This window comes from Strix aluco, chromosome Z (genome assembly GCF_031877795.1).
Source record: "Strix aluco isolate bStrAlu1 chromosome Z, bStrAlu1.hap1, whole genome shotgun sequence".
NCBI classification, from domain to species: domain Eukaryota; kingdom Metazoa; phylum Chordata; class Aves; order Strigiformes; family Strigidae; genus Strix; species Strix aluco.
Genome location: NC_133971.1, coordinates 11835061 through 11862947, shown reverse-complemented (window position 1 = coordinate 11862947; position 27887 = coordinate 11835061). Strand labels below are relative to the sequence as shown.

At 40.0% G+C, this 27887-nt stretch overlaps 1 protein-coding gene and 1 pseudogene across 5 annotated transcripts in view; one reads left to right on the top strand and one right to left on the bottom strand.

Moving 5' to 3' along the window:
• The window catches only part of IPO11 (importin 11), a 115525-nt gene that overhangs the window by 76315 nt on the left and 11323 nt on the right, over positions 1-27887 (bottom strand). For all 5 annotated transcript variants that reach the window (XM_074812516.1, XM_074812518.1, XM_074812517.1 and 2 more), the window contains exons 5-8: positions 14124-14224; positions 8525-8597; positions 5015-5218; positions 535-667 (exon numbers count right to left, since the gene is read on the bottom strand). In XM_074812516.1, the coding sequence (XP_074668617.1) occupies positions 535-667; positions 5015-5218; positions 8525-8597; positions 14124-14224 (511 nt within the window). The remainder of the gene's footprint in view (positions 1-534; positions 668-5014; positions 5219-8524; positions 8598-14123; positions 14225-27887) is intronic.
• LOC141918443 (uncharacterized) lies at positions 23061-27871 on the top strand (annotated as a pseudogene).

Here is a 27887-nt window from a genome sequence, read left to right as displayed (position 1 = left end):
ACAGGTACCATCTACACCGCAAGGACTGCACACAAACATCTCAATTCTTCAAAGTAGCAACGTACAGTAAGGATATGTAATCATTTCACTGATAAGTACTTCAGCATCAACCTAAAACCTAAACTGACTCCTAAGGCTATGTCTTGACTGAACACAAAGTGAACTTAACACAACAAAATTCATAGCTCAGCTTCCTCCATTAATTGCCTAAAGATAGATAGATGCAAGCCTAAATTACAACACATGTAAAAGAACCCAGTTATGCCATCCACTTTCCCACCTCCTAGACTTTGACTTCTTACAACATGCATATCAGAATGGTACATTCAGAGAAACAAGAGTACCTTCTCCCCCTTCTGTGTGAACAATGCCCCTTCTGCCTTGCTAAAGGTACAAGTAAAATAAACCAAGATTACGGGTTTTCCCAATGGGCATGGCTTTGTTAGAGAATGCTCTTTACCAAAGAAGTCTTACTTGTTCACTGTGAAGTAACTTATTTGATTCCTTATATTTAATATCTTCCTATATTATTACCTTTCAATGACAACAAGGTTCTTTCTAGTGAATTTGTAGCTGCAGCTTCATCCCCTGTACAAACTTGCTGTAGGAACGTATCGGTATGATGATTCCACAAGGAACACGCAAAGCTATAAATACCTGATGCAAGCTGCAGAAGGAAGACAGACCAACAACCATTTGATTTCATGAATTTGACTATAGCATAACAACTTCCTAAATTTTAAAGGCCAGTTCGGTCAGTTAAAATATTTAACCCATCTTCTTGTATATCACATGCCACAGTGTCTCACTTGCTTATTTGTTGTACTGATCCAAAGATGTTTTCCACAAAAACATTTTGTCTTAGTTTGATATTATGATAGACTCACCTGCTTCCCTTCCTACTTGGTCTATGACTCTACCACTTTAAAGGCAACTGTTTAGGCCTCCTTTCTTATCTGATTGTCATTATGGCCACAGGTCTATAATATGATATGAGGCTTCAAAAGACTACCAGCTCTCCTCATCACCTCCTCTTCTACAAGACTTAAAGTGTAAGCAGCACAGTTAATATCTGAATCAGCTTACTCTGGGACACCGTTAGCAGTTACCTCTCTAATATAAATTGTATTGAACAATGCCTGCACTGAAACTAACTTTATTTTGTTGACAGCTGCAAACCCTGACTTTTTGCCTCAAATGATTTAAAATATAGAATGACAAATAGTTTCTAATCAGATAGCACTGAACAAATCTCAGACAGTTCATGTTACAGATTCCAAACAGTGCTTACCTGATTAAGCTATCTGAAGTATAAACAGAAAATAAAGATTTTCTTATTCAGTTATGGTAGCACTTGACAGCTTCATAGTTAAGGAAGAAACTGTACTTATTCTGCTGTGTGTTGCATCAACAGAATTAAAAGCACATGACCTGTTGATTTAGTGCCTTTGAGTAAAGGTGAGACAGCAGAAACTCTTAATAATTCAATGATGTGTTTGTGGAGTTGCAAAAGCACATCACTAAATTATTACCAATACTTTCAACCTACTCACATTTTGGAGGTTGACTTTGAGTATTGGGGGGATGTCTCTTAAATAGACTACACCAATACTAATCATAGTAGTAAAAAGTAACAACTCAGATAAAAATTGAACAAAACAATTCCAAGCAGCAATAATAGTCCTAATGGTAGAATATACTCTGGATAAACCCGTTTGTTTGTTATCTGATCAGTGTACCTTAGTACTAAACAAAAAATTAAACAATAATTGCTTTATTAAAAATTGGAGGGACAGAACCACAAATACACACAGTATCCATTAGGAGGACCCACCACACTTTTACATTTGAAATCATTCAACTAGCAATTATAATTTGTATTACGGCAGGACCTAAAGACCTAGTCATGGGGCTAGATGCCTTAAATTCCTGTAGTCAGTAAAACAGGCAAAGCATGCTGGTGGTGGTAAGAAGATACCCAAGTTACAGAATAAATACGAAATTTCTTCATAAATGAAAACTGTTCATGATCAATAGTATCAGTAAAATCAAAGATGGCAGACCTGTTCAATGTTGCATTTCATAGGCTATCAGTGATCATGAGGATTCCTAGTCAAGATTCCTATTTATGACCATCTTTCAAACAGATAGCAATCGCCAAATCAGTAAAGAAATCAGAACAGTCAATAAAAAACCTAACCGAACTTCAACAGAGACTAAACAGAATGGTGTGTATGCAGTAACACACAATGTACCCAAAACCTTCTTGCACTTCATGGTAAGACTGCAAAGAAAAGTGCTTCTAGTTTAAGATAGAAGTTGTGCAGAACTTTAGTTTCAGGGGAAAAAAAAAGTTTTTCAGATAAACTGTAAAAATCTAAGAGCATTCTTTCAAAACCAGGGCAAACAAGCAACAGGAAGGCTCAAATGGGTTAAAAACTATATCTGATATTTTTGCTGACTTGCAGAAAATTCATGGTATCACTTCTCCAATATGTGCTATATGGGTATGTGCTCTTACAAAAAAAACCCCCAAATATCACAGGTTTTAACCCATTTTTATTAGATGGAAAAATAAAACTCACTGGTTTTACTTCCAAGAGCAACTACTCTCATTAAATAGACTAAGTCCAGAAAACAGGCAAGAAAATAGATGTTTATAAGCATGTCACCAATAGTACATAACCAGATATTACATTTTTTTTATTTGTACTAAAGCAGCCAATTCTACCCTGGAGATCGTTAACGCACTTGTGATCATAATTGTACTACTTACCAGAAAAATGAAGTGGTAAGTCAGCTGCGTTTTTAAAAGTTAGTGTATCACAATCCGTACAACACCTAACATTTTTCTTGTTAAACCTCAGGTAAGAGAGTTCAATAGGGGATGCCTTATCTGTAAGCATGACTTTGTAATCTTCAAGTACCATGTTACATGAAAAATTTATCAAGTGTTTCCAAACACTAAAAAAACCCCACAACACTGCAACAGCAACTACTTATCTGAAAGTATCAAGAAAGTTTGTTATTTCAAAAATAAAAGCTTTTAGAACTTCTAGCTTCAAATGGCTCTGTTCCGTAAGGCGTTTTGACTGCCCAAGAGAAGTCACATGCCACCCAACAGATGTGAATTCCCAGGAGACAGAAGAAGCAGACTTTGAAGTCATCCAATTCAGTCATTATTAAAAAAAAATGAATCCTTATAAATGTGAACCCTATACTGCCAGATGCTCAGGAAGTTTCCTTTTCCCACCTAAAGTTAAAAAAACTGAACATATACAGTGTTCCCAACACAGTGAAACTGAATGCACTGAAAATTTTCATTCACATCAAAGGGGATGATAGAGGAACTTTTGATACTGAACATTATCGACAAGTTAAAAACCAACACTTAAGCATAAAAAGCCTGCTTAAATAACATGCTTATTAAAATAGAAATTTCAATGATATTTCTGAAAAGAACTAGCTTACAAATCTAAAAAAAAATATCATAAGCCTTTACTTCGCATGTCTGAAGTTGTCCCACTCTATAAATAAAAGACTATACAGAGAAAATACCATACTGGAAACATGGCGTTCCATAAGGAAAAAGGTTCACACAAACTTAATGAGTTTCTTGGAAACATAAAAATGACTGAAGGTAACTAAGCTCTTTTTGAACCACATAAGATGGTGGAAATACAGCAAAGGTACTGTTGGACATGATAACTTTTACAACAATTACTGGGCCTTACAACCTATAAATTCCTTTCTGTTCCTCTACTGGGAGGGTATGAATGTGGCTATTTTATGAAGGTGGGGCTTTGGGATTGGTTTTGATTTTGTCGCTCTAACCTTGAACATTAACAGTATTTCCAGATGCATATCCAGGTTGTATACACAACATCTTGATTTAGGAGAGCTCTAGAAAAGAAGTCATTATCTTGCTCGCTCTCTATTGCTTTGGAATTAATATCTGTGAGTATACCAAAACCTGTATTGTTCAATTGTCCAGATTATGCATAATAGCCTAATAAATTTCAAAACAAACAAATGTTTCCTATACAGAGATTATATTCACCCATACCTATACATGGCAGAGAGAGAAAACACTGTTCCTCTACACAGACATCACCTAGCATCATATTTCAGTTCTGTCCTTTTACAAGAGCCAGCCCTCAGTTTCTCAGACCCCTGACAATTAAAATTTTACTTTAATAATCATACAGCCAGAAAATTTTTTCTTACAATGGTAAACTCTCAGAAATGGTCTTCATTATCTGAGCTATAATATTTTCTTTAAAATGGTGGAATAAAATAAAATTTTGAAATTCAAATGCAACATGTTTGGAAAAGATGTTTAACTCACTGAATTGTTAACTGTACTACATCACTGCCTAACTCCAAATGAGATCGGAGATGCAACAGCCTAAAGCCAAAGGTAAATTTGTGTTCTAATCAGTGGATTCTTACAACTGGAGAATGTAAACTGCATGAGACAAGATTTGGCATTTGCATTCACATCTTGCCTTTTAATTAACCTGGAGAAAGAAGCTGATCTGGAAAAACCCCAAACGCATTCCCACTGATGATAAAAACCAAAAATACTGTGGGATGGAAGACTAAAACCCAGTATTTTTTAAAGACTATATTGAATTACGAATCCACAGCACACTTCCAAAACCACTCCAAATTTATATATAATATAATAAGATCTGCTGCATGGCATGATAACATAAGGCTGATATGCAGATATTGTTCTGTAGATGATGCTCTGCTTCTTAACACAAGTTATTATAGTAACACTCAAGCTGCATGCAAAATAAATAAAGATCTCAAACATTTCCCTAGAAACTGACTTCCAGTTACTCCATACTGTACGTATATGCACCAAAGTAAGAGCACTTCTGTTTCAAAGGCAGGACATTAAAGTCAACATACCTGCCATTAATGCACTGCCAGCTAACCATGGGAAGTGGCAAGCATGTACAATATGTGGTTTGCACGCTCTACAACATTGCATCACATTACTTACATCATAGAAAAGTTTCCTATCTGCAGCAAGCCGTTTGGATGCCAGGGTCTTTGTAACATGATAAAAGGTAAGTAGTGCTCTGTGTTGTCGAAGATCATCCTGGACCTTCACAGATTCTACAAGAGTGGGTATAAGTTCTGGCCATTGCCTTGGGCAGTCCACCCTGGCAACTTTAGCAATCAGTACAGATATCTGAGTTGCTATCTGCAAAAAAGCAAAAACATGACATAGATACCACAAAGTCAAAGATCATTTAGGAAATGTACAATGCAGAAATTAACAGGCAAATAAAACCTGAATCAAAAAGCCTAATATGGATTGCTAGAACTGTGTTTTTTCTCAAACTATTTTTAAGTTTGCTGAATACAAATAGACGTGGAGAAAAAATTCTTCTATTTTATGTTTATAGTAAATATTTATATAAAATGCTAAGCTGGCTACCTTGTTTAAATTCTACATAAAGACCACTAAACTTATTTGTTCTAGAAATCACATAAATGAAGAAATATTTGAGAACCATTTTTTGCTTTGTGATCTTTTCTATCACTTTCTACAGAGACTGATGAATATATATTACCCTTATTTCTGCTATACCTGAGTTTTAGCTTTTAGACACAGATATTCCCTCCCCTCAGGCACATGTGCCTGTAAGCCACAGTTCTGTCCCAGTGTCTGAAGCTGAGAGTCTCATTCACTCCAGGTCCTCACACCACAGTCTAGGGGCACCTATACCACCCCCACCACCTGACTTTGGTGGCTGGCACCAAATCCCACTCACACCAGTCTTGCCAGTAGCTGGCACCTAGTCCTTGCAGCATGCACACACAATGAACAGAGTGAAATTACATAGAAAGGCTGTGAAGGATTCAATCAGAAGACAGGACAGACAGTGGTGTTTAGGTGCAGGGTTTGTTGAGACACAGGTACTGACCAGTCATGGTTTACACATGACCGGCCCTTTTATACCCTCTTTCTGTCTATTCCCCACTTTGCTACTACACAGCTCCCTTCCTCTAAACATTCCTTAATAAATTTTGTATAGTGTTATAGTGTCTCATAACCCCACCTCGAATATCCCAGAATTTAATATTCTTGTTTCCCTGTTCTTACTCTTTTCACATTGAAAAGGTCCTTGATTGGATTAATGAAGAAGATGCTCTCACCTTCAACATACCCTTACAACCACCACCACACTTCCAGGTTAGGGAAGAAGTTACCTTCTTATGCTACCAAAAGGAATCCAAGCAATTTACAGGCATAAGAAGGAATAGCCATGTCCTCCTTTACTGCTTCCTTCGACATTTCATCTGAAGTCTGACCACCATGCAAAACTTCCTACAATATTCATTCCTACTCACTTGCTTAGGGAGAAAAACTGCTTCAGAAAACCGACACTGAGGAAGAGCAAGGAAGAGCTGAGACTCTAATCTATTTTTGGATCAAGCGATGTCGATTGGCAGGAGGGAGCAAATAAACTCTTCTCCATATGTGATACAAGAAGCAACCTCTCCAGGGATGCCAAGAGTACATCTCCCTAGAGGACTGGCTTTTTCAGTGAAAAAAGATCTGCTGTCATACATTTCAAGGAATATTTTCTTCCTCTGTTCCCCCCATATGGTAAGTATCTTCAGAGGGCATGGAAATTATGCTCCCAACAGACGGTATGTTCTGTTTTTCTTCTTCCCCTCCTCAGAAGTCAGACTGTATCATCACATCTCAAAACTATGTCTAATTCTTATATTTTTGGGTTGTTTTTTTCTTTTTATAGATACAAGGGTCAATTTTTCTACCTTCGGTGATGCAGAAAGCACAAGCAGATAGCAACTGTGTTATGAAGTATCTGCAACTGGAAAAGAGCACTTATCAGGAACACAAGATATCAAAACTCAGGCATATCAAGCAGACTGGGGACTAAATGAAAGCTGCCTCTGAAAGGAAACCTCACAATATGTACAACACAGATTGGGGAGCAAGGGAGAAGGAAGGGGAAATGGACTCTGTAAACATACTTCGATATCACAACAATTGTTTGACCAAATTTAGGAGCAGGCTGCTAGCATAAAACAAAGCCCTTCACATCTTAAAAGACTACATCCCAAAAATATCATAAGGACACACAAAAAAAAATATATAAAGCTGATAGTCTTTAAAATGTCAGTTAAAAAGGTTCCAATCTCAGCCTGCAACTATAGTCTCAGAACTGCAGAACTGTTTCATCAGCAGTGGAATTTGTAACTATAAAATATACCATACTATTGTCTTAGCAAACTGATTAAATACTAATGGCGATATGGAAAAATTATTAAAAGGTTGAATTGTTTTACATACAATGCAGTTAACATTAGGTTTTTAGAAATGTAAATATCATGCAACTGCTTCCAAATTAAAAATTTGATAAATTTTATACTCCTTAGTAGTAGCATAAATGACACGCTTTATGGTGCAACATGACATGGAATAAGTAATAATTGGTCCCATTTTTCATATTGAAACTAGACCTGCACTAAAAATTTAAAGATATTTTCTATGCCGACTAGCATTTTAAAAAATTCCACTTGAAATAAAAAAATTCTACTCAATATTGTCATTGCACAAAGGTCTTCTACAAAGACTACATTACCCTAATTTTGATACACTGCTCTAATCCTACAAATAACATTAATCCCATCGAGGAACCCTGAAAAGTCGAAACTTAACTGTCTGCAGAATTATTTGTTTGCTATACCTTTTCTTTTTAAGTTTTACCTTATGCAAATAATTTCTGTATTTTCTTGGAAAGGTTCTTTAAGACCTGGCTTAAAATATTAGCAAATACTTCCTTGCAGAATCTCATACTTACATGAGCAAGAATAAGTTTGCAGAAGGAAGACTGAATCATCTAGCATATGCATATTCTGAGCCCCTAACATTAGCTCTATACTCAATTTATAAATTCTTATTTTAATCAAAACTGTAGGTTAAATTTAGTCACTGTATGTAAGACAAGACACTATCATACTGAAGCTTTATTGTGCCTATTTAAATTCATTAATGCTGTGATTAGACATGTGACAGCAATACTGCTTAGGTGGGTTTATGCAGCATTCTCAACAGCTCCTTCCTGCTACACCACCACACTTCCTTCTATGGCTATACTGGGAGTCAGATCAGAGAACAGATACAGCTGAAAAAAGAAAAACCACTCAAGGAAAGAAGGGGGGTTTTCTGGGCTACATCCATTCCCTAAGCCATTTCACCAAGCGGTTGCATAACCAGTGAGGGACAACATAAACTGCCACTCCAACAAAAAATGTGTTGTGTCTAACCTAAATGATTCTATGATTTTGGATTCTACGAATTATGATCTGTGGAGAAAAATCTCACTGCAACATAAAGATCTGTCTGAAAGGCAACATGTAAACTGCAACTTGTCAACTTTATTATTATTATTAAACACTTTGTAAAGAGAGAAACCAAATTATACACCATTAAAAGCATTTGCTGGGAGAGTAATAATCGTTCACCACTAACCTGATTCACTGGCTCATTAAAGTTGGCGATGAGTCCAGCACGCAATGTAGCTTTTTCCTCTTCAGAAAGAGCACTGTCAAAATATATTAGAATATTATTTAACTTTCAATTAAAACAACTATTAATTCATATTTAGAATTATTTTGTCACTATTACTAGACTGAAACTAAATGATCATTTCCATTTGTGCATCTGTGTTTGACAGGATGAAGATTGCTTTTATACATAACTTTCCTGGAACTAATGTATTTCAGTTTGATAAACCACACGACAAAATCCCTTGTCTTTCCACTATCTCAAAGATATTTAAAGAGAGACGGAACAGTGAAATAGACAAATATTTATGAGGCCTTTTAACCTCAGGTTTTGATGTGACCTTTGAAAACACAAATGGCAAGAGAAAGTTCAGAGTAAGGTACACAGATATATCATGAAAATAAGGGAAAACTGTACAAACTATAAACTGATTGTTATTAGACAGTCATTATACAATTATTACTGTGGGGATTGATGACTTGAGCATGACTTTGCCGATGTATACTATGTATAATGACAAAAAGGTGCTCGGCACAAGGCAATCACAGTATCAGATGACAGCTTTTGGCAAAAGCAATAATCCTTTTCTACCACAAATCCTTTTCTACAAGCAAGTCATATAGCTACACTTAAAAATATGGATCCTTTGAAAATTATACCTTTGAATCTTCAAAGATGCAGGGAAAACTAGTAAGAAGGATAAATTCTAACCCACAAAGATTAATTTTTGATCAAGTGCAACTTTATGCTATCTTTATATTTCCTTTTAAGTGACCTCTATCAGTTAAAGACTAAAAGTTACAGTATCATACATCACTCCTGTACTACTACAGACTTTATATGACCCATGTAATTTTAAGTTCCAGGAAGGAAACAAACTGCTTTTAAAAAGGCTTTGTTGATACTTATAGATTACACAATCAGAAAAAAAAAATGCACTTTCATTCACTGATAGCACCTAGAAAGCTGTTTCTTGTACATACAAAGACTTAAGTTGTTACGCAGGGTTGTTTAGATGAGTGTTTCACCTGACATTGCAACAATTTAGAAGTACGCATGCACTCATCACATCTTAATGAAGTCTAGGAGCTGGAAATAAAAAAGATTAAACACACCAACACAACCACTTCCTGTTGTCTGACCTCAGGCATAGATACTAACCTAGTAGTTTTATATAATGAGATTTAAAATGATGCCCAAAGCTCCATAAAACACAGCTTTTACACTAATCTAGACAAGTACTAAATATTCATCTCAAAATAATAAAAAACAGAGGTAAGATCTACCCTAAGATCAAACATTTGCAACAATATTTTAACTTCCCCCCCCCCCCGTATATAACAAGTACTCACTATCTCTTAAATCAAAGACTTATCATTCTAAATATAGTACACAAGGGGGGGCAATTTACTGTTTCACTCGTGACTCAGAACGGCACACTAGGTCTTATTTTCAAAAGTAATTTATAGCACTCAGGTACCACATTTAAATGACTATCAAGACAGGCTTTAAGATATTTTTTACATAAAATTAAATTACGCCCAACAACATTTTGTGTAAAGTTTACAAAGATTTCTGCAACAGTAAGTTCTTCTGCAGGGAACTATTTCAGCTATTAATCTAAAGCCACATGATGACATCTTAGGGAAATAAATCTCTGTGCTCCTTTTTATTTTTTAATTAAAAATGTGGTATATCATTTCCACACATACAGACATACTTTAAGTGGTTTCTAAAACTTGAAAGCTATTATTAATGCAATTAAGAAATCTAATCTCAATTAAGTGTAGTTTGCACAGTGACTCACTTTCAGGGATAACAGAAAGCACCTAAAACCTGGTTTGTAAAAAGAAAAACCTGTTATACTACACTATTTCGGCTACCTTGTTTGTGCACTCATGAGGCCCCTTGCCTTAATTAGTTTTTCATATTTACATTAATCGTATCTTACATATATTCCAAGAGCAGCAAGCGTTCAATTCCTTACTTACTATAAATAAAACTGCTGTAATTAAGCTTTTGCCATTACAAACAAAACAAAGGAAAAGAAGTAGACTCATGAGGATGAATGCCTCAAATACAGAAGCTTATGATAAGCAAAGTTGGCAAAAAGTAATGAAAAAATATCTAAGAAATCAATGCAGACGCAAGTGGTGTACTGCATTATGTGACGGGAATGGAAATCTCTAGCGGTTCACCAGAGGATTTACCGTGTAGGTAACCCGGCAGTGACATCTGCTGGAGAGGGGACCCCGACACCGGGTCGCCCTCACAGCAGGCGCAGGCACGGCCGCAGGCAGCACTGCCTCTGTCCTCCTTTCATACAGTGCAAGAAAGGCCCACATACGAAAGTCATAGGCAGGCTAGAAGTTAAGAAGAATGTGTATCATTCAACACACTTTGCCTTCAACAGCGAATTACACCAAATGAAAAGTTAAAACAAGTCTTTCTAAAGATGAACTTCTAAGTATTTATGTTGTAGTCTTTCACAATTTACAATTGCAAAGTTTCTGATGGTTTTTTGCGTTGGTGGTATGGGGAAACACATATCCAAATATTTTAAAAGATATTTTTGAGCTTTTAAAAAGACGACTATTATTTTGCAAACCAGAAATCCAAATCCAAAGAGTTATAGTTTTCAAACAAATGAAAACATGGATTTGAGAAGTATTACTAAAGTTGCCAACATAGTAATCAAACCAGAGAACAAAGTCCACAACAGACAGAATTTAAGAGTAACTCCCTGTAAAATCAAAAACACTTTCAAGAAAAAGAACTCTTAATAATACTCAAAATCAAGAAAAGCCATTTCTGAAGAAAATAAACACATATACAAAATCATGAAGTGAGAGCACCTTTGGAGGAAACTGACAACAAATTTTAAAAAATAGGCCAAATTGTGCCTGAAAAGAGGCTATGACAACCCTAGGCTCTTCTCCACAGCAATCTGGAAAGCAGTCTGAGAAAGCAGGAGGGGAAGAGTTCACAGGCCCATCTCTAAAATCACTCTCACTGGAAAATGCTGCTTGAAGTCCAAGGCAGGTAGGTAATAAGTAACATGAATAGGACAAACAGCATCAGTGAACATGTGCAAAGAGCAAAATATTTTAGAAGGATCACTTTTTCTTACCAAAAAGTTGTTTGTATTCACTGTTCTGTTGCTATGTACATTAGCATAACGAAACACTCAAGTACTGAACTTGTCCAAAGAGTTCACAATTTCAACATTATCCTGCTTTGCAGTAGTAGCAGCTGAGAAACCACGAACACTCAGCAGATGAGTAAAGCTAGTCCTGCTTGATTCAGCTGAAAATAACTTCAGCACACTTGTACAATAGAGGCATTTAACTTTCCCAGTAAGTTCTTGATGATTGAAAGTTCTCCACAAGTACATAAATATTCAAGACAAATAGTTCTAGAAGAACTGTATTTCACCCTGAATTACTACGGAATTAATGCTCTATGAATATATAATCTGTCTGCAAGAACCTCACTCTAATTCTCACAATTCTTCAAGCTACTGGTGAAATTTAAAATACATTTGGCCATGATGTGATTTTTTTCCTTAGATTTTGTGAAAATCAGTAGCTGAGTAAAGCAGATAGACCTGAGTTAGCATCCCACTGACAAAAACACAGGTATGAAAAATCAATCCTTTCCTTCAAAAGGCAGTAGAAACCAGTCACCTCCAAATCCAACATCTGCTCAAGCAGGCTGAATAGATCAGAAAAAGCTGTGAGGTACTCCCATGATGGACATGGGACAGCTGCTGATGCGAGAGACAAGATGAAAGATGAGAAATTTGAAAGAACAAAAATTCAGCCTGTACAATGAAACCTTCAAAAATCATGCTATCCAAAGTACGATTGGTTCACAAAACAATAAACTGAGAAATTACAGTTTAAAAGCAGCATTTCTCAAAATGCCCTCAACATATTCTGCTAAGAGAAAAGTGACCTGGGTGGGTGAGTGCAAAATACTGACAAGATGTGACATATAAGTTTAGAAAGAAAATTAAAAATGGAAAAACAAGTGGACATAGTGGAAATTTAATACATATTTACTACATGGAATCTTTAACAGCATCCAATAATTTTTTAAAATTTATTTCATACTTTAATTGCATTAAATTTATGACAGAAAAATTATAAATGGGGAAGAACTGGAGTTATACTGGAAATTTAATATAGATTTATGCCATGGAATCTTTAATAATAGCCAGTCACATTAGATTTGCAACAGGAAAAGTATATTGAAAGACTGTTATTCAATTTTTACCTCAGTTCAAACAGTAAAATTGCAGTCATTACTTCTGCAGGAAATGAACCATGGTTTTTTCACCAGAAGTGCTACTAGTATCTATCCAAAAACATTAACAAATTGAAACAATACATTTTAATTGCTTAAAATAATGCTTGCTAAGTACCAGTAATGTAAGCAGCGTTACCTCATCACCTTAACCAGAAATGTCAAAGATACATGACATTTTCCTTGCAAAAGATGGTATTTTCCTCTCACAAAAAAGACAATCCAAACACTTGCAGGTGTTTCACAACTGTATACTGATCCACATATACAAAAACTCTAGTGTTTTACATAGTAACAAAGGAGTCTACAAAGTGTCCTACAGATGCAGAATTTCACCAATTTCTCTCTTTTGGCAGACCTTTGGAAAACCTTACAATGTAAGGCAAAATACATTAAACTATCTCAAAAAAAGAACACAATGAAAATTATGGCATACTTTGTGAACTAGCTTAGATTAAACTAAAAATATTTAAACATCCATAAAACACTGGACCTGGAATTCCAACTTACACCCTACCTGACAGTGATGTCCCACCTATTTATATGACTAGCATTTAAGAGACAAACTGAACACTTCCAGGTCCTTCTTAGTTTCTGAAAACAACAAAGGAAAATTGAAACTCTTTTTGAGATTACACTTACTTTTTAAAGGAAAAAGAAAAAACTTCACACAGAACTCTGAGAAGTATATAATTCTGCAGGTATTACGAATTATGATGGCACTATTTATAACTTAAGTAAATGATGTGGTGCTTAAGAATACTGGTTAGATTTTTAGCTTTTTTGGAAGTGTTTGTCATGCGTTATCAGAACAACAAAAAAATGAAGATCAGAACTTGCTATCATGACAGCTATTGCTTCTCTCATGTACACAATCTATATGAATTATGCATCAGTTTAAATGCAATAGTGCCCTAATAATCTCTCCAAGAGACTTCCTACCTTTCACGTCTGCCACTATCAGAAAGTCCAGATGTTCGCATTATAATACTTATGACATCACTTCAAAATCACTTCAAGGCTACAAAACAGCCTTGAAACTTAAGTCTTCAAAAGTAAAACATGAACATAGCTGTAAGAAGTAACATGAAAACAGAAGGGTTCATTAGTGAGCCCTAATGTTAAATCATTTTTAACAGTTTCACCATGAATTCTAAAGTAACTTCTATCAACCAAGGAATTTACTGTTTTCCAGTTTGGCAAGTTGTAACAAAACCTACTGTAGAAGGTTAAGTAGAAGAAAATCAGAACTTACTGTGGGGCAACCCGTCTCCAGTAGCGATCAATTCCATTTTTAAAGTACAGCACAGCTAACCATCTTACATTCACATCCAGGGTATGATTTGTAAAGATATTCTGTTTTAAAAAAAAAGATTCAGTTATAAACCACTCAACACACACCAGACATGCTAGAAACTGTATCAGCACATGCACTGGCATATGTATAAATACACACACCTCTGTATGTACAGGTGTATATAAACAAAATGTATTAGTCAGCATTTAACAGATAAGTGAATGTGTTAAACATCAATTTTTAAGGATTAAAAAGATGTTTATCACTAGCCCTAATACTTGAGGTATTAAAACCCCAACATATAGGCCAAATATATTTCTAATCTCATCCAGCTGAGCAGGGGATAAAAGGGTAATAGTTCCTAGGACCAACCACTTGTTACACTCTTTAATGTCACAGCTCAGAAGTCTGTGGCACTGCACAATGCAAAATAATTTCTTATTCTAGTCAGAATCCAGTTTCCAGGATATTTCTTCATTATCTTTATATGTGCCAAGAACCATCCTGACTACCAATGTTGACTGCAAAACAGTGACCTAGTAGTGTTGCAAGGGGCCTCGAGAAAGAATGTAAGGGGTTTCAGGAAAGAATGCACTCAAGGACACAATTTTTGCAACTCTCATGGGTACATCCTGGGAAGGGCAGACAACTGTGGAAACCAAGATAAGAAACCTGAGAAACTTTACAGACAGAGCAATGAGCCAAGACAAGACTTACATAAAAGAAAAACTCAAGAGTTCATGGAAAGGACACTAAGAAACACCTCTTCAACAACCACTAGGGACCACCAGAGACCACCGAAGACCCCTTGGAAGCCCCTCAGCAACCCTTCCCCAAATTTTAGTACGCTTGTGCAATGTATTAACATATGCATTAGATTCCCTAAAATAGGCGGGTACTTCTCAGAAATTACATGAATATTTTTCTTTTATTGTATATAATGAGTGTGCCTTTGTCTTTTGGTGGGCACATTAGGTAGAGCGATTCCCTGTGCATCCAGCGCTGCAATAAAGAGAATGCCTACTTCTTAATGCTACATTGCTGTTAAAGAGGTTCACTCCCAATTTCGGTGACAATTTTGATGACATAGAGGGGACAGCGCTTCTGATGCTCGATGGAGTCATGGGATCATGAGGACTTTGGCACCACTGAAGGTTTTACAGGGAGATCCTCCAATCCCCTGGTCTGGTGAATTTCGAGCAAGTCCCCTAGGATTTGTTATGGCATTACTGAAAGATATTCCTGTGAAATGTTTTTCCGCTGGATCAGGCTTTAAGAGATATAAAGGGGGGTCTGGACAAAAATAAAGACTTGATTGCACAGAGTAACAGCCAGGCTTGATTGCACAGAGTGGCAGCTGTATGAACAAAGGTTTGCTTGCAGCTGGAGTGACAGCCAGGGTATTGGTTACTGTTGAGCTCATAACTGCAATTTGTACATTTTTGCTAGATAGTGCAGTGTTTGTGCGTGTGACTTGTTTGTTTGTTCTAATATGGGGTCCAGTCAATCATCTAAGGGGTCTGAGAGGGGTATTTTAAAGAAATTGCCATTGAGATGTATATTAAAACATTGGAGGATGTCAGAAGTGATCCCATTCCCAGAAAACAATTAGTTGAATACTGTAATCATTAGCAGGCATTTTACATATCAGAAGATCAAGAAAAGTGGCCAAAAAATGGAACCTTGAAGTATAATACTCTGTTACAATTAATGTTGTTTTGTCAGAGGGAAGGGAAATGCAAGTGCCTTATGTTGATTTGTTCTTTTCATTGCAAAATCAACCAGAATAGCAAAAGGACTGTGGTACGTTGCCAAGTGACCCTATGGTTTTAGCTTTAGAAAACGATCAAGAAAAGAAACTAAAGAGGTGTTGTTTGGCCTGTAGTATCAGAAAGCATTGTATTAAGTATGGAAATTCAGGGGAAGAGGACATGGATTTATTGGTAGCCCCAGGACAGAGTACAGCAGTTGCCAAGGTGAGAGAGACTGGGAGAAGCAGAAAATGATTCCGGTTCTGATGAAGGAGGAGGGATTAGTCCTGTAGAACTGAGAACAAGAAGGATGGAACTTAGGACACAGAAAGGGAGGAGGTCCTGCAAGCCCCTCTTTGGCAAGGGCCAGTGACAGTTAAAGTTTCACGACTTGAGATTGTGGAACGAATTAGCAGGGACACACAGAGAAGATCCGGAAAAGGTAGTGAAAATATTTGAAACCATAATTAGAACTCAAGATCCAGATCGGAATGATATGCAAGTGCTGTTAGACACTTTGTTAACTCTTGACGAAAGAACTATGGTAGTAGCTAAAGCAAAAGAGGAGGTTGAGAGGATACCTGCCCAGAATGCCCAACCAGGAACTGCAAATGATCACTTCCCACCAGTGGATCCCGATGGAAGTTGCTAAGGAGAGGGGCTCCGAAGAGGAGGATAGCAGCAGGGGACCCTTCTGAAAGCATCAAAAACCCACAGCAAAACAGCAAGACGAGAAGGCAGAAGCCCAGGGAAGCGGGAGAGCCTCAAGTCACCTCACCCCGAGTGGGAAGAGTGACCTGCGAATGAGGGCAGGGGGGACTCAGAGTGGGCGTAGACCAGAGAGACAACGCCCCACGCCCCTCATGTACAAGAGCAGCCGCCAGGGAGCGCGGGGGAACAGGGCTGGAGAACGGGGCCTGGCACGGCAGAAGGCTGCGGTGTGGCAGTTGCGCAGGCAGGGCGAGCGGACAGGGCACAGTCCATCTGAGTCTAGAACTTATCTGAGATAGTTTCATCTTATCGTCCTCCACGAGTAGACTGAACCATGGTCTCCACTTGCGTCAAAACCACCACCAGACAGAATGTGGTGACCCAGATGGAGCTGCCACGCAAACACATAGCGGTCCAGGTCCCGGGCTGCAGGGAGTGCCTGAGCCTGTCAGTCCTGCCAGAGGGCAGCAGTGACAGCACCTGTGTGCGCTGTGATCAGCTGGATGACCTGCTCAGCCTGGTGGCAGAACTCAAAGAAGAGGTCACAAGATTAAGAAGGATTAGGGAGTGTGAAAGGGAGATTAATTGGTGGAGTGACACCCTAGCACCCCTGAAGCAACAGGAGCAAATGGAGGCTCCAAACGCGGCAGGTGATCCCTCACCCTCTTGCTACCAGGCAGAAAGAGGGGACCAGAGAGATGGCGGAGGCTGGAAACAGGTCCCCACTCAGGGAGGCAGGAAAATCCTCTCCCGACCTCCCTCACCCTTCATGGTGTCCCTTCACAATAGATTTGGGGCCCTGGAACTTTTGAGTGAAGAAGGAGGAAGAGAATGAGACAAACAAGGAGGAAGACCAAGGTCCACCAAGACCAGGTCGTTCTGGACCAGGTATTAAAACCAGTGCTAAAAAGAACCCCAGAAGAGTCAGTGTAGTGGGTGACTCCATTCTAAGGGGTGTTGAAGGCCCAATATGCAGACCAGACTCATAGGGAAGTCTGCTGCCTCCCTGGGGCCCGGGTCAAGGACCTCAAGGCAAAACTCCTTGCTCTAGTGAGACCCAAGGACTACTACCCGCTCTTGGTTTTTCAGGTAGGTAGTGATGACATTACCAGGAGAAGTCCTAAAGCAATGAGGAGAGATTTCAGGTCCTTGGGGAAACTGATTAAGGGGTCAGGGGCACAAATTGTGTTCTCCTCCATCCCTTCAGTTGGGGGGATGGATGAAGAAGAATACAGGAGAACTCAACAGATGAACCTGTGGCTCCAAGACTGGTGTTACCGGCAGGGCTTTGGATTTTTCAATCATGGGTTGGTATACAGGATTTTTGCAGACTTTTGGCATTACATGGGATGCACCTGTCCCAGAGGGGAAAGAGGATCTTGGGGCAGGAGTTAGCTGGGCTCATTGACAGAACCTTAAACTAGACTTGAAGGGGGAAGGGGGCAAGACATCAGCCCATCTGAAGTGTATGTATACCAATGCACACAATATGGGTAACAAACAGGAGGAGCTTGAAGCCATGATGAAACCTGAAAATTACGATGTAGTGGCTGTTACAGAAACATGGTGGGATGTCTCCCATGACTGGAGTGCGCCAGTTGATGGCTACAAGCTCTTTAGGAGGGATAGACAAGGAAGGAGAGGAGGTGGGGTGGCGCTGTATGTTAAGGACTGTTATGATTGCTTTGAGTACAAGTGTAGTGAAGACAGGGTGCAGTGTCTTTGCGTTAGAATCAGGGGGAAGGCCAACAGGGCAGATGTTGTAGTAGGAGTCTACTGTAGGCCACCCACCCAGGACAGAGAGGTGGATGAAATATTCTATAGGCATTTAGGAGAAATCTCACAATCACTTGCCCTTGTTCTTGTGGGAGACTTTAACTTCCCAGACATCTGCTGGAAATACAACACAGCAGAGTGGGACCAGTCCCGGAGATTCCTGGAATGTGTGGGAGACAACTTCCTGATGCAGCTGGTGAGAGAACCAACCAGAGAAGGTGCCCTGCTGGATCTCCTCTTTGTGAACAGAGAAGGACTGGTGGATGATGTGGCAGTCAGAGGATGACTAGGGCACAGCGATCATGAAATAATAGTGTTCTCTATTCTTAGAGAGGCCAGGAGAGGGGGAAGCAGAACTGACATCCTGGACTTCAGAAGGGCTGAATTTGTCTTGTTTCAGCACCTGCTTGACAGGATCCCTTGGGAGATGGTCCTGAAGGGTATATGGGTCCAGGAAGGCTGGGCGCTCCTTAAGAAGGAAGTCTTAATGGCTCAGGAGCAGGCTGTCCCCAGGTGCTGTAAGAGAAGCCAGCGGCAGAGAAGACCACCCTGGCTGAACAGGGAGCTTTGGCTGCAACTCAGGGAGAAAAGGAACGTTTACAGCCTTTGGAAGAAGGGGCTAGCCACTCACAGTGATTACAAAGATGCTGTGAGGCTATGCAGGGCAGAAATCAGGAGGTCTAAAGCCCAGCTGGAAATTACCCTGGCTTCAGCAATCAAGGACAACAAGAAATGTTTCTACAAGTATGTCAACAGCAAAAGAAAGACCAGGGAGAGTATCCATCCCCTGCTACATGCAGGAGGAAACATGGTAACAAGTGATGAGGAGAAGGCTGAGGTCCTTAATGCCTTCTTTGCTTCAGTCTTTAATAACAAGACTAGTCGTACTGAGGGAATCCAGCCTCCTCAGCCAGAAGACAGAGACTGGGAGAATGACCCCCCCACAATCCAGGAGGAGATAGTCAGTGACCTACTGCATCACATAGACACACACAAGTCTATGGGACCAGACGGGATACACCCGAGGGTGCTGAAGGAGCTGGCTGGGGTGCTCGCCAAGCCGCTTTCCATCATTTACCAGCAGTCCTGGCTGACCGTGGAGGTCCCAACAGATTGGAAATTGGCCAATGTGACGCCCACCTATAAGAAGGGTCAGAAGGATGATCCAGGAAATTACAGTCCTGTCAGCTTGACATCGGTGCCCGCAAAGCTGATGGAGCAGCTCATCCTGAGTACCATCACACAGCACATGCGGGACAACCAGATGATCAGGCCCAGTCAGCATGGGTTTCTGAAAGGCAGGTCCTGCTTGACAAACCTGATCTCCTTCTACGACAGGGTGACCTTCCTACTGGATGAGGGTAAGGCTGTGGATGTAGTTTAACTCGACTTCAGTACGGCCTTTGACACCGTTTCCCAGAGCATTCTCCTGGCAAAACTGGCTGCTCCAGGCTTGGATGGGCACACGCTTTGCTGGGTAAAAAACTGGCTGGCTGGCTGGGCCCAAAGAGTTGTGGTGAACGGAGTTAAATCCAGTTGGTGGCCGGCCATGAGTGGTGTCCCCCAGGGCTCAGTTTTGGGGCCACTCCTGTTTAACATCTTTATTGATGATCTAGACAAGGGGATCGAGTGCACCCTCAGTAAGTTTGCAGATGACACCAAGTTGGGTGGGAGTGTTGATCTGCTCGAGGGTAGGGAGGCTCTGCAGAGAGACCTGGACAGGCTGGAGCGATGGGCTGAGGCCAACTGTAGGAGTTTCAATAAGGCCAAATGCCGGGTGCTGCACTTGGGCCACAACAACCCCCAGCAGCGCTACAGGCTTGGGGAGGAGTGGCTGGAGAGCTGCCAGTCAGAGAGGGACCTGGGGGTGTTGATTGACAGCCAGCTGAACAGGAGCCAGCAGTGTGCCCAGGTGGCCAAGAAGGCCAATGGCATCCTGGCCTGTATCAGAAATAGCGTGGCCAGCAGGGACAGGGAAGTGATCTTACCCCTGTACTCGGCACTGGTGAGGCCGCACATCGATGACTGTGTTCAGTTTTGGGCCCCTCACTACAAAAAGGACATTGAATTACTCAAGTGTTTCAAGAGAAGGGCAATGAAGCTGGTGAAGGGTCTGGAGCACATGTCCTATGAGGAGCGGCTGAAGAAACCGGGGTTGTTTAGTCTGGAGAAGAGAAGGCTGAGGGGAGACCTCATCGCCCTCTACAACTACCTGAAAGGAGGTTGCAGAGAGCTGGGGATGAGTCTCTTTAACCAAGTAATAAGTGACAGGACAAGAGGTAATGACCTCAAGTTGCACCAGGGAAGGTTTAGACTAGATATTAGGAAGCATTTCTTTCCAGAATGGGTTGTTAGACGTTGGAATGGGCTGCCCAGGGAGGTGGTGGAGTCCCCATCCCTGGAGGTGTTTAAGAGTCAGGTTGACATAGTGCTTAGGGATATGGTGTAGTTGGGAACTGTCAATGTTAGGTTAACGGTTGGAGTAGATGATCTTCAAGGTCTTCTCCAACCTAGATGATTCTGTGATTCTGTGAATCCCAAGAAATTGGCTCAAGGAGAACCATTAACCAGATACCAAAAATTAATTATTTTTGGCATGAAGCATGCTATTCCAAAGGCTATTAATCTGTCTAAATTGTATCAGGTAAGAAAGCAAAAAACTAGTCTCCCTCTCCCTGCGGTTAATGTCTGCAGCCCAGAGATATACAAATTTGGATCCTAAGAAGGAAGGAGATGCTCTGCATTTAGTTACCTTGTTTGTAGGGCAGACAGCTCTGGATATCCAGAAGAAACTTCAAGGATTGGAGGGGGAGGATTCTAGAAACCTTAATAAATTGTTGGAAGCAGCTTAGAAAGTATAAGTGATTGTCTTCTCAATCCTGGGAAAGGAGATTAATTAACAGAACAAGAGACACAGAGAGGGGGTTACAGAGGCCAGGGCAGGATTGAAAGAGGTAGGTTCGAGCACCAGTCACTGGCTAGGGACCAGTGTGCTATCTGCAGGGAAAGAGGACACTGGAGAGGGGAATGTCCAGGAAGGGAGAGAGTGGGTGGAACCTTTCCCAAACATGCTGCAATGTTAATGACTTTGGACAAGACATAAAGAGGACCAGGGGAATCATCCTCAGCTGAGCTCCTAGTTACACTGATGCTAGCAAATGAGAAAGTAGATTTCCTAGTAGACACTGGAGCTGCATATTGTGTCTTGAATACCTGTAGAGGAGCTTTTAATCAAGATAGTGTGAATGTAGTTAGTGCCACTGGGAAAAGGGAGAACAGGCCATTTTTCCAACCCCTGAAATTCAAAATAGGCAATAAGTGGTTAACACATCAATTTCTATACATGCCGGAGTGTCCAATGCCTCTACTAGGCAGAGATGTACTAAGCAAATTAGATGCCTGAATAACTTTTGAGAATGGACAGGTACATATTCCAGATAATAAGGCTCTGGAGGCCCAAGTTCTTATGTTACATCAGCCAAAGGTGGAGGAAGAGATTCCAGCAGAGGTGGAAAATGCAGTCACTCCATCACAGCCACCAGTATTCCAGGGAGATCAAGAGCAGCAGAACCAGTAAGAAACAACTAAAACCTAACACCTGACCGGTAAGGCAGAAGCAATATCCTTTAAAATCAGAAGAGGATTGGAGAATTTAATTAATAAGTTTATGCAATATAAATTGCTGGTAGAATGTCAATCAATTTACAATACTCCCATTTTGCTGGTAATGAAGCCCCATTTGGAAGAGTACAGTTTGGTACAAGATCTTAGGGCCATTAATCAGATAGTGCAGCACATACACCCATAGCACCCATAGCAGCTAATCCTTACACCCTATAGACAATGATGAAAGAAAGTTATAAATGGTTCACAGTATTGATTTAAAGGATGCTTTCTTCTGCATACCTCTGGAGCTGGACAGTCATACACTTTGCATTCCAATGGGAAAGTCTGAGTACAGGCCAGAAGACACAACTCCCTTGGATTGTATTGCCACAAGGGTTCAAAAATAGCCCTACTTGGTTGGAAACCAACTGGCAAAAGAACTGGAAATACAGAAAAAAAGAATGAAAATATAACTCTTCTTCAATATGTGGATGACATTCTGATAGCTGCTCCCTTGCAGAATGAGTGCATTCAAATAACTATTAGTCTGCTAAACTTTCCAGGACAATCTGGCTGCTGTGTATCCAAGGAAAAAGCACAGATAGCAAAGACCCAGGTCCTATATCTGGTGTTCACCATTTCACAAGGACAGCAGAGCCTGTGAACAGAATGGAAGGAAGCAATTTGCCAAACACCAGAACCACAATCAGTGAGGGAACTATGGGAATGGTCAGGTGGTGCCAGCTGTGGATTCCTAATTATGGACTAACTGTGAAGCCATTGTATGAAACACTCAAAGAATCAAAGAAGATATTGCATTGGACTCCTGAATGCAGATCTGCCTTTCAAACCCTAAAGAAGGCTTTGATGACTGCCCCAGTCCTGGGCTTGACTGATTTAACTAAACCTTTCGAACTCTTTGTACATGAGAGACTACACCAAGCTCTGGGAATATTAACTCAGAGCCATGGGATCACAGAAGAGAGCCATGGGATATTTTTCTAAACAGCTTGAAAATGTTAGAAAAGGATGCCCAGCGTGTTTAAGGGCCATGCCTGCCACTGTTTTACTAGTTCAAGAAGCCCAGAAATTAACAATGGGAAAGAAAGTGACTGTTTACGTGCCTCACATGGTGGTTTCCAAACTGGAACACAAGAGGGGCCACTGGTTGTCTCCCAGCAGGATGTTAAAGTACCAAGTGGTCCTCCTAGAGCAAGAAGATGTGGAACCAAAGACAACTACTGCCCTTAATCCTGTAATGTTTCTAGACCCCGTACCTGGAAAAGAAGTGTTACAACATGATTGTCTCCAAACCAAACAGGTCTATTCAAGTAGAAAAGACCTAAAAGACACACCGATAGAAGACCCTGAGGAGGAATTATTTACAGGTGGGAGCACTTACATACACAAAGGAAAACAAAGAGTTGGCTACACAGTTGTGACTCAGACTAAGATTGTGGAAGCACAACCCTCACCCATAAACACATCAGCCCAAAAGGCAGAACTGGGAGCACTACAACAGGCATTAGAACTATCAAAAGGAAAAAGGGTCAACATCTGCATAGCCTCCAAATATGCATTTGGAGTGGTACATGCCCATGGAGCAATATGGAAGGAAAGAGCACTACTAGCAACACAGGGATCTCCAATCAAATACAGGGATGTTATCAAGCAATTACTAGAAAGTGTTCAGTTACTGAGAGAGGTAGCCACTATGCACTGCAAGGCCCATCAGTTTGGACATACTCCAACCAATATAGGAAATCAATTGGCAGATAAAATAGCCAAAGAGGTAGCAGACAAAAGCATCCTAGTTGTTATAGCATCCAGACAAACAAACTTACCTAAAGGGGCACCTGAATATCAGAGCCAGGATAATCAGTTGGCAGCCATATTAAAAGCTCATTGGAATCCCAAAGGGTGGTGGGTCACTATAGATAAGTCATAGTATCACAGGCTGTAATGAAGCAGCTAGCAGAAGATAAACATGATGCAACACATCGGGGGACAGAAGCTATTATAGATAGCTTGAGAAGCCAAGTGCTCAGCATAAGGATAACAGGAATTAAGAGAGTGGTAAACAAGTGTAAGATCTGTTTACAAACTAACCCCCATTCATATAAAGACCCCCTTTAGGGACCAAAAAAGAGGCAATTGCCCTGGAGACTACTGACAAATAGATTTTTCAGAACTACCTCAGCAAGACGATCTCAGTACCTGCTAGTTTTGGCTGATACCTTTTCAGGATGGCCTGAAGCTTTTCCCTGTCACACCAACAAAGCTAGGGAGGTAGCAAAAGTCCTATTAGGAGAAATAATACCCAGATTCATGGTTCCATTGGGAATGTCATCAGATAGAGGACCTCATTCATAGCAGAGGTTGTGCAGAACTATCCAAAATAATAGGAATCAAGTGGGACCTACATACCCCATGGAGATCACAATCTAGTGGGTAAGTGAAAGAATGAATCAGAGTCTGAAGAGACAAATTAGTAAAATCTGCCAAGAAATACCACTTAAATGGCCAATGGCTCTTCCTTTAGCCTTAAGAACAAGAATTCAACCAAATTCCAAAGAAAAGGTGATCCCCTATGAAATTCTATATGGAAGGTCTTACTAAATAACTGTTTTTCCAGGGGACAGCCATATAATGGGAAACCATGTTTTAAGGGAATACGCAACATCTTCAGGAAGAGGACTCTTATCTTTGCATAGATTTGTTGTTTTAGCTTCCCCAGTCACCCCAGATGTTCAAGCGCATCCCTGTCATCCAGATTCAGTACACATCCAGACTTGGAACTATGAACCTCTTAAAAGTGGAAAGGACCATTCCAAGTCCTCCTGATCACCCATACTGCAATCAAGGTAGAAGGAATTGAACTCTGGATTCACTACACTCGGGTAAAACCAGCATCAGCACTAAAAGAACCTCAGTGGAAGGTCATCTTGTCAGATGAAGACCCTCTCCAAAGATTCAAAAATCAATACGAGATTTTCTTTGATCTTGATACAACTCCCATTGATTTGTGGGCAAGGAATCCCAGAGTGGCCATGGTCTCAGGCTCACATCAAATACACAGGAGGCATGGAAATACACTCTAGCAAGGGAAATTTAATCTGTCCACCACAGTTATGCATGGAACTGAAGTGTATTTGGAAAATGAATGGGGCTGGGATCAGAATAACATTTCTGGCAAAGTTCCCCAAATTTGGGGAAAGGCAGGAGAAGAGATTTAGATAAGATGTCGGATGGTAAAGGGGTCTACACATGAGAAAGCAACTCAGATTTCTGTAAATAATACATAGCCAAGAGGTGGAAATAAGAAACTATGTGCTTCTGAAAAATTAGATTGTTGGCATAATTTTACTTTAGTACAACATGTGCTTGCAGTTTGCTCTTGGCTCATCATAAATTGGGACTAACATTTAAATTTAAGATAAACACTATCAAGCCTAACATAACACCCACCTAGACAACAGTGGCAACTACACCCCCATAAATTTCTAAGCTTATACTAACACGACCTCCTAATGGTTTAACCCCTTATACCTTCAACAGTGGTCCTTACATGATCAAAACCACAGGTCAACAGCAAGTACTGTTTAACTCATCTTACTCTCTCAAACAGGTGGAATTATCAATGCAGACCAATATTTGTACTGTTAAACCTACCTGTTCCCCATTAAGTACATCCTACACAGGATGGTTGGCCTGGTTACATGGACAGACTTTCATCTCTCCACAGCAACCAAAGAGAGATGTAACTGGCATCTTGGGAACATGGCTAGGAGTCTTAAACAGCATAGATGCCGAGGTGCTTGCTAATAAATTGGCCACAGTAATCAGTGACCTGAAAGGGCTGAAATACCCTTTACAATCCTCTTTTAGCTCTAGGAGTTAACCAGTGGCTATTATCAGACATACCACCTCAGTGGTAAGAAACAAATGAAAGGAACCACCAGTTAAAAGTAGATGTGTAAAGAACCAAAGGAAGTAATGTCTCAAACATTCTTTGACACAGAAAACCTCAAGGACAAATTGTGGCCTTGGTGGTTAGTTTACAGAATAAATTATCTGCCTAGGGAAGCACAGAGAGTATCGAAGGGTGCATGGCTCTGCTTCCTTGCAGTTGTATAACCAAATTCCTTAGATAAGCCTTGAAGGGAGGAGATGTAGACTGAGTAAAACCATATCAGGTTAAGACCTACACTTTAATTTATGGCTATAGCCTCAAAGAAGAGCTAAAAGTGTGGTAGGAAAGAAACAACCAACACCAGATGGAGCTAATGACTGGATAATTGCCCAAGAAATGAAAACTGAGGAAAAGGTAAAAGTGGTAGGGGGAGATCACAACTATTGACTCAATTGGACAAAAGGGTTAAAGTACCCCATTCCCCCCCCAACACATGCACAGAATCCATGCTCCACCTTTTCCTCATCTCTCATGGAAATGAGTTCATAGAATACCTGCCTCTCTTTGTCTAGTATACTAATCAGCTGATAAGATGAACGTAAAAGGAAACAGAAAACTGTTGTGTGTGCACCCACCACCCAGGATTACCGGACCTGAGACAACACTGGATCCAGGGGTGGTAACTAGATTTCTTTGACTCTCTTTTCTTTCTTCTTTCCTTTCTTATAGATTTATAAAGAGACCACATTGCTTATTATCCTTTTCCAAGTTTAAATTGTTCTCTACCTCAAGTAAAACATTTGTTGTTTGGTGTTGTTTCACCTTAATTTAACCCAAGAGGATCACAGAACCATTGTGACTCTCTGGGCTTCCAGTCCGGGTTGTGACAAGATGCAGTAAGGACAATGCAAAATAACATCTCTCTAGCCCTTAGTTGCATCCAAGCTCAGTTATGGATACAATCAATGGCAGCTGCAATTATATGAGAAGGTGAAGAAGGTACCTTACCTACTGAAATTCGGAAGATGATTTGGGATAATGTAACGGAATTTGTGAGGGAATTCCAACCCTGGTGGTATCTGGTTAATTTCACTTACAATCCCACTGACGATAAGACGACAGTTTTTGTACTGACCATACACAATGCTTTGGTATACCCTATATATCCTATCATTGCACTAGGGTTGAAGCATAATGGAGCTATACTTTATCTGATGCAACATGGGCCCAGTGGAATGGGAACAAATGGCAAACTGTTGATATGGACGTATGTACTGTACGTGGACAACAGGGGTTTATTTGTGAAAGTTATACAATTAAGGCTCAAGACACTCATCTCAATACAGAACAAAATATTTGTCACTTTGAAATATATCCAGATGAGACTTCAAAGACTGTACTTATATATATTGGTAAAGGGTGTGTTTTTATAAAAACCTCTTGTGATTCTATGTTGATGGATAATATGACTATAGATGTAAGCAATCACTAACATTTGTGTTTGTAATTTTACTAATATTAAGGGATGTGACTTTATTCTGCTCCTGTCATGACTTACCAATTACTACAATCTAATTATACTTTATTCTGATATTTGTTACCTGTCCTCATAGGAATGAACCTCACCCTGGTAAAGGAGCTTTTACTACATGAGAATCTGAAACAGCTCTTAAAGAGGGTTCAAGAAAATGGACATAAAAACTTTAGTTACTGTCCATCACAATGCAGAAGAGATATATTGAGTGTTAGAAAGGGTAAAGAGAGACGGAGAACACAAACGGTGGGACATAGTTTTTGGATGGTCACCAACTGCTACCGGAATTCTAAACAAAATGCTGCACCCTGTTGTCATGTTGTTAGCACCTATCAGACTGTGCTTTATGGTGACTCTTGTTCTGTATATCAAGCTCTGGATTATGATGAAACAGAGATTCTTTACTTCTATTTAGTTTGGAAGATTACATT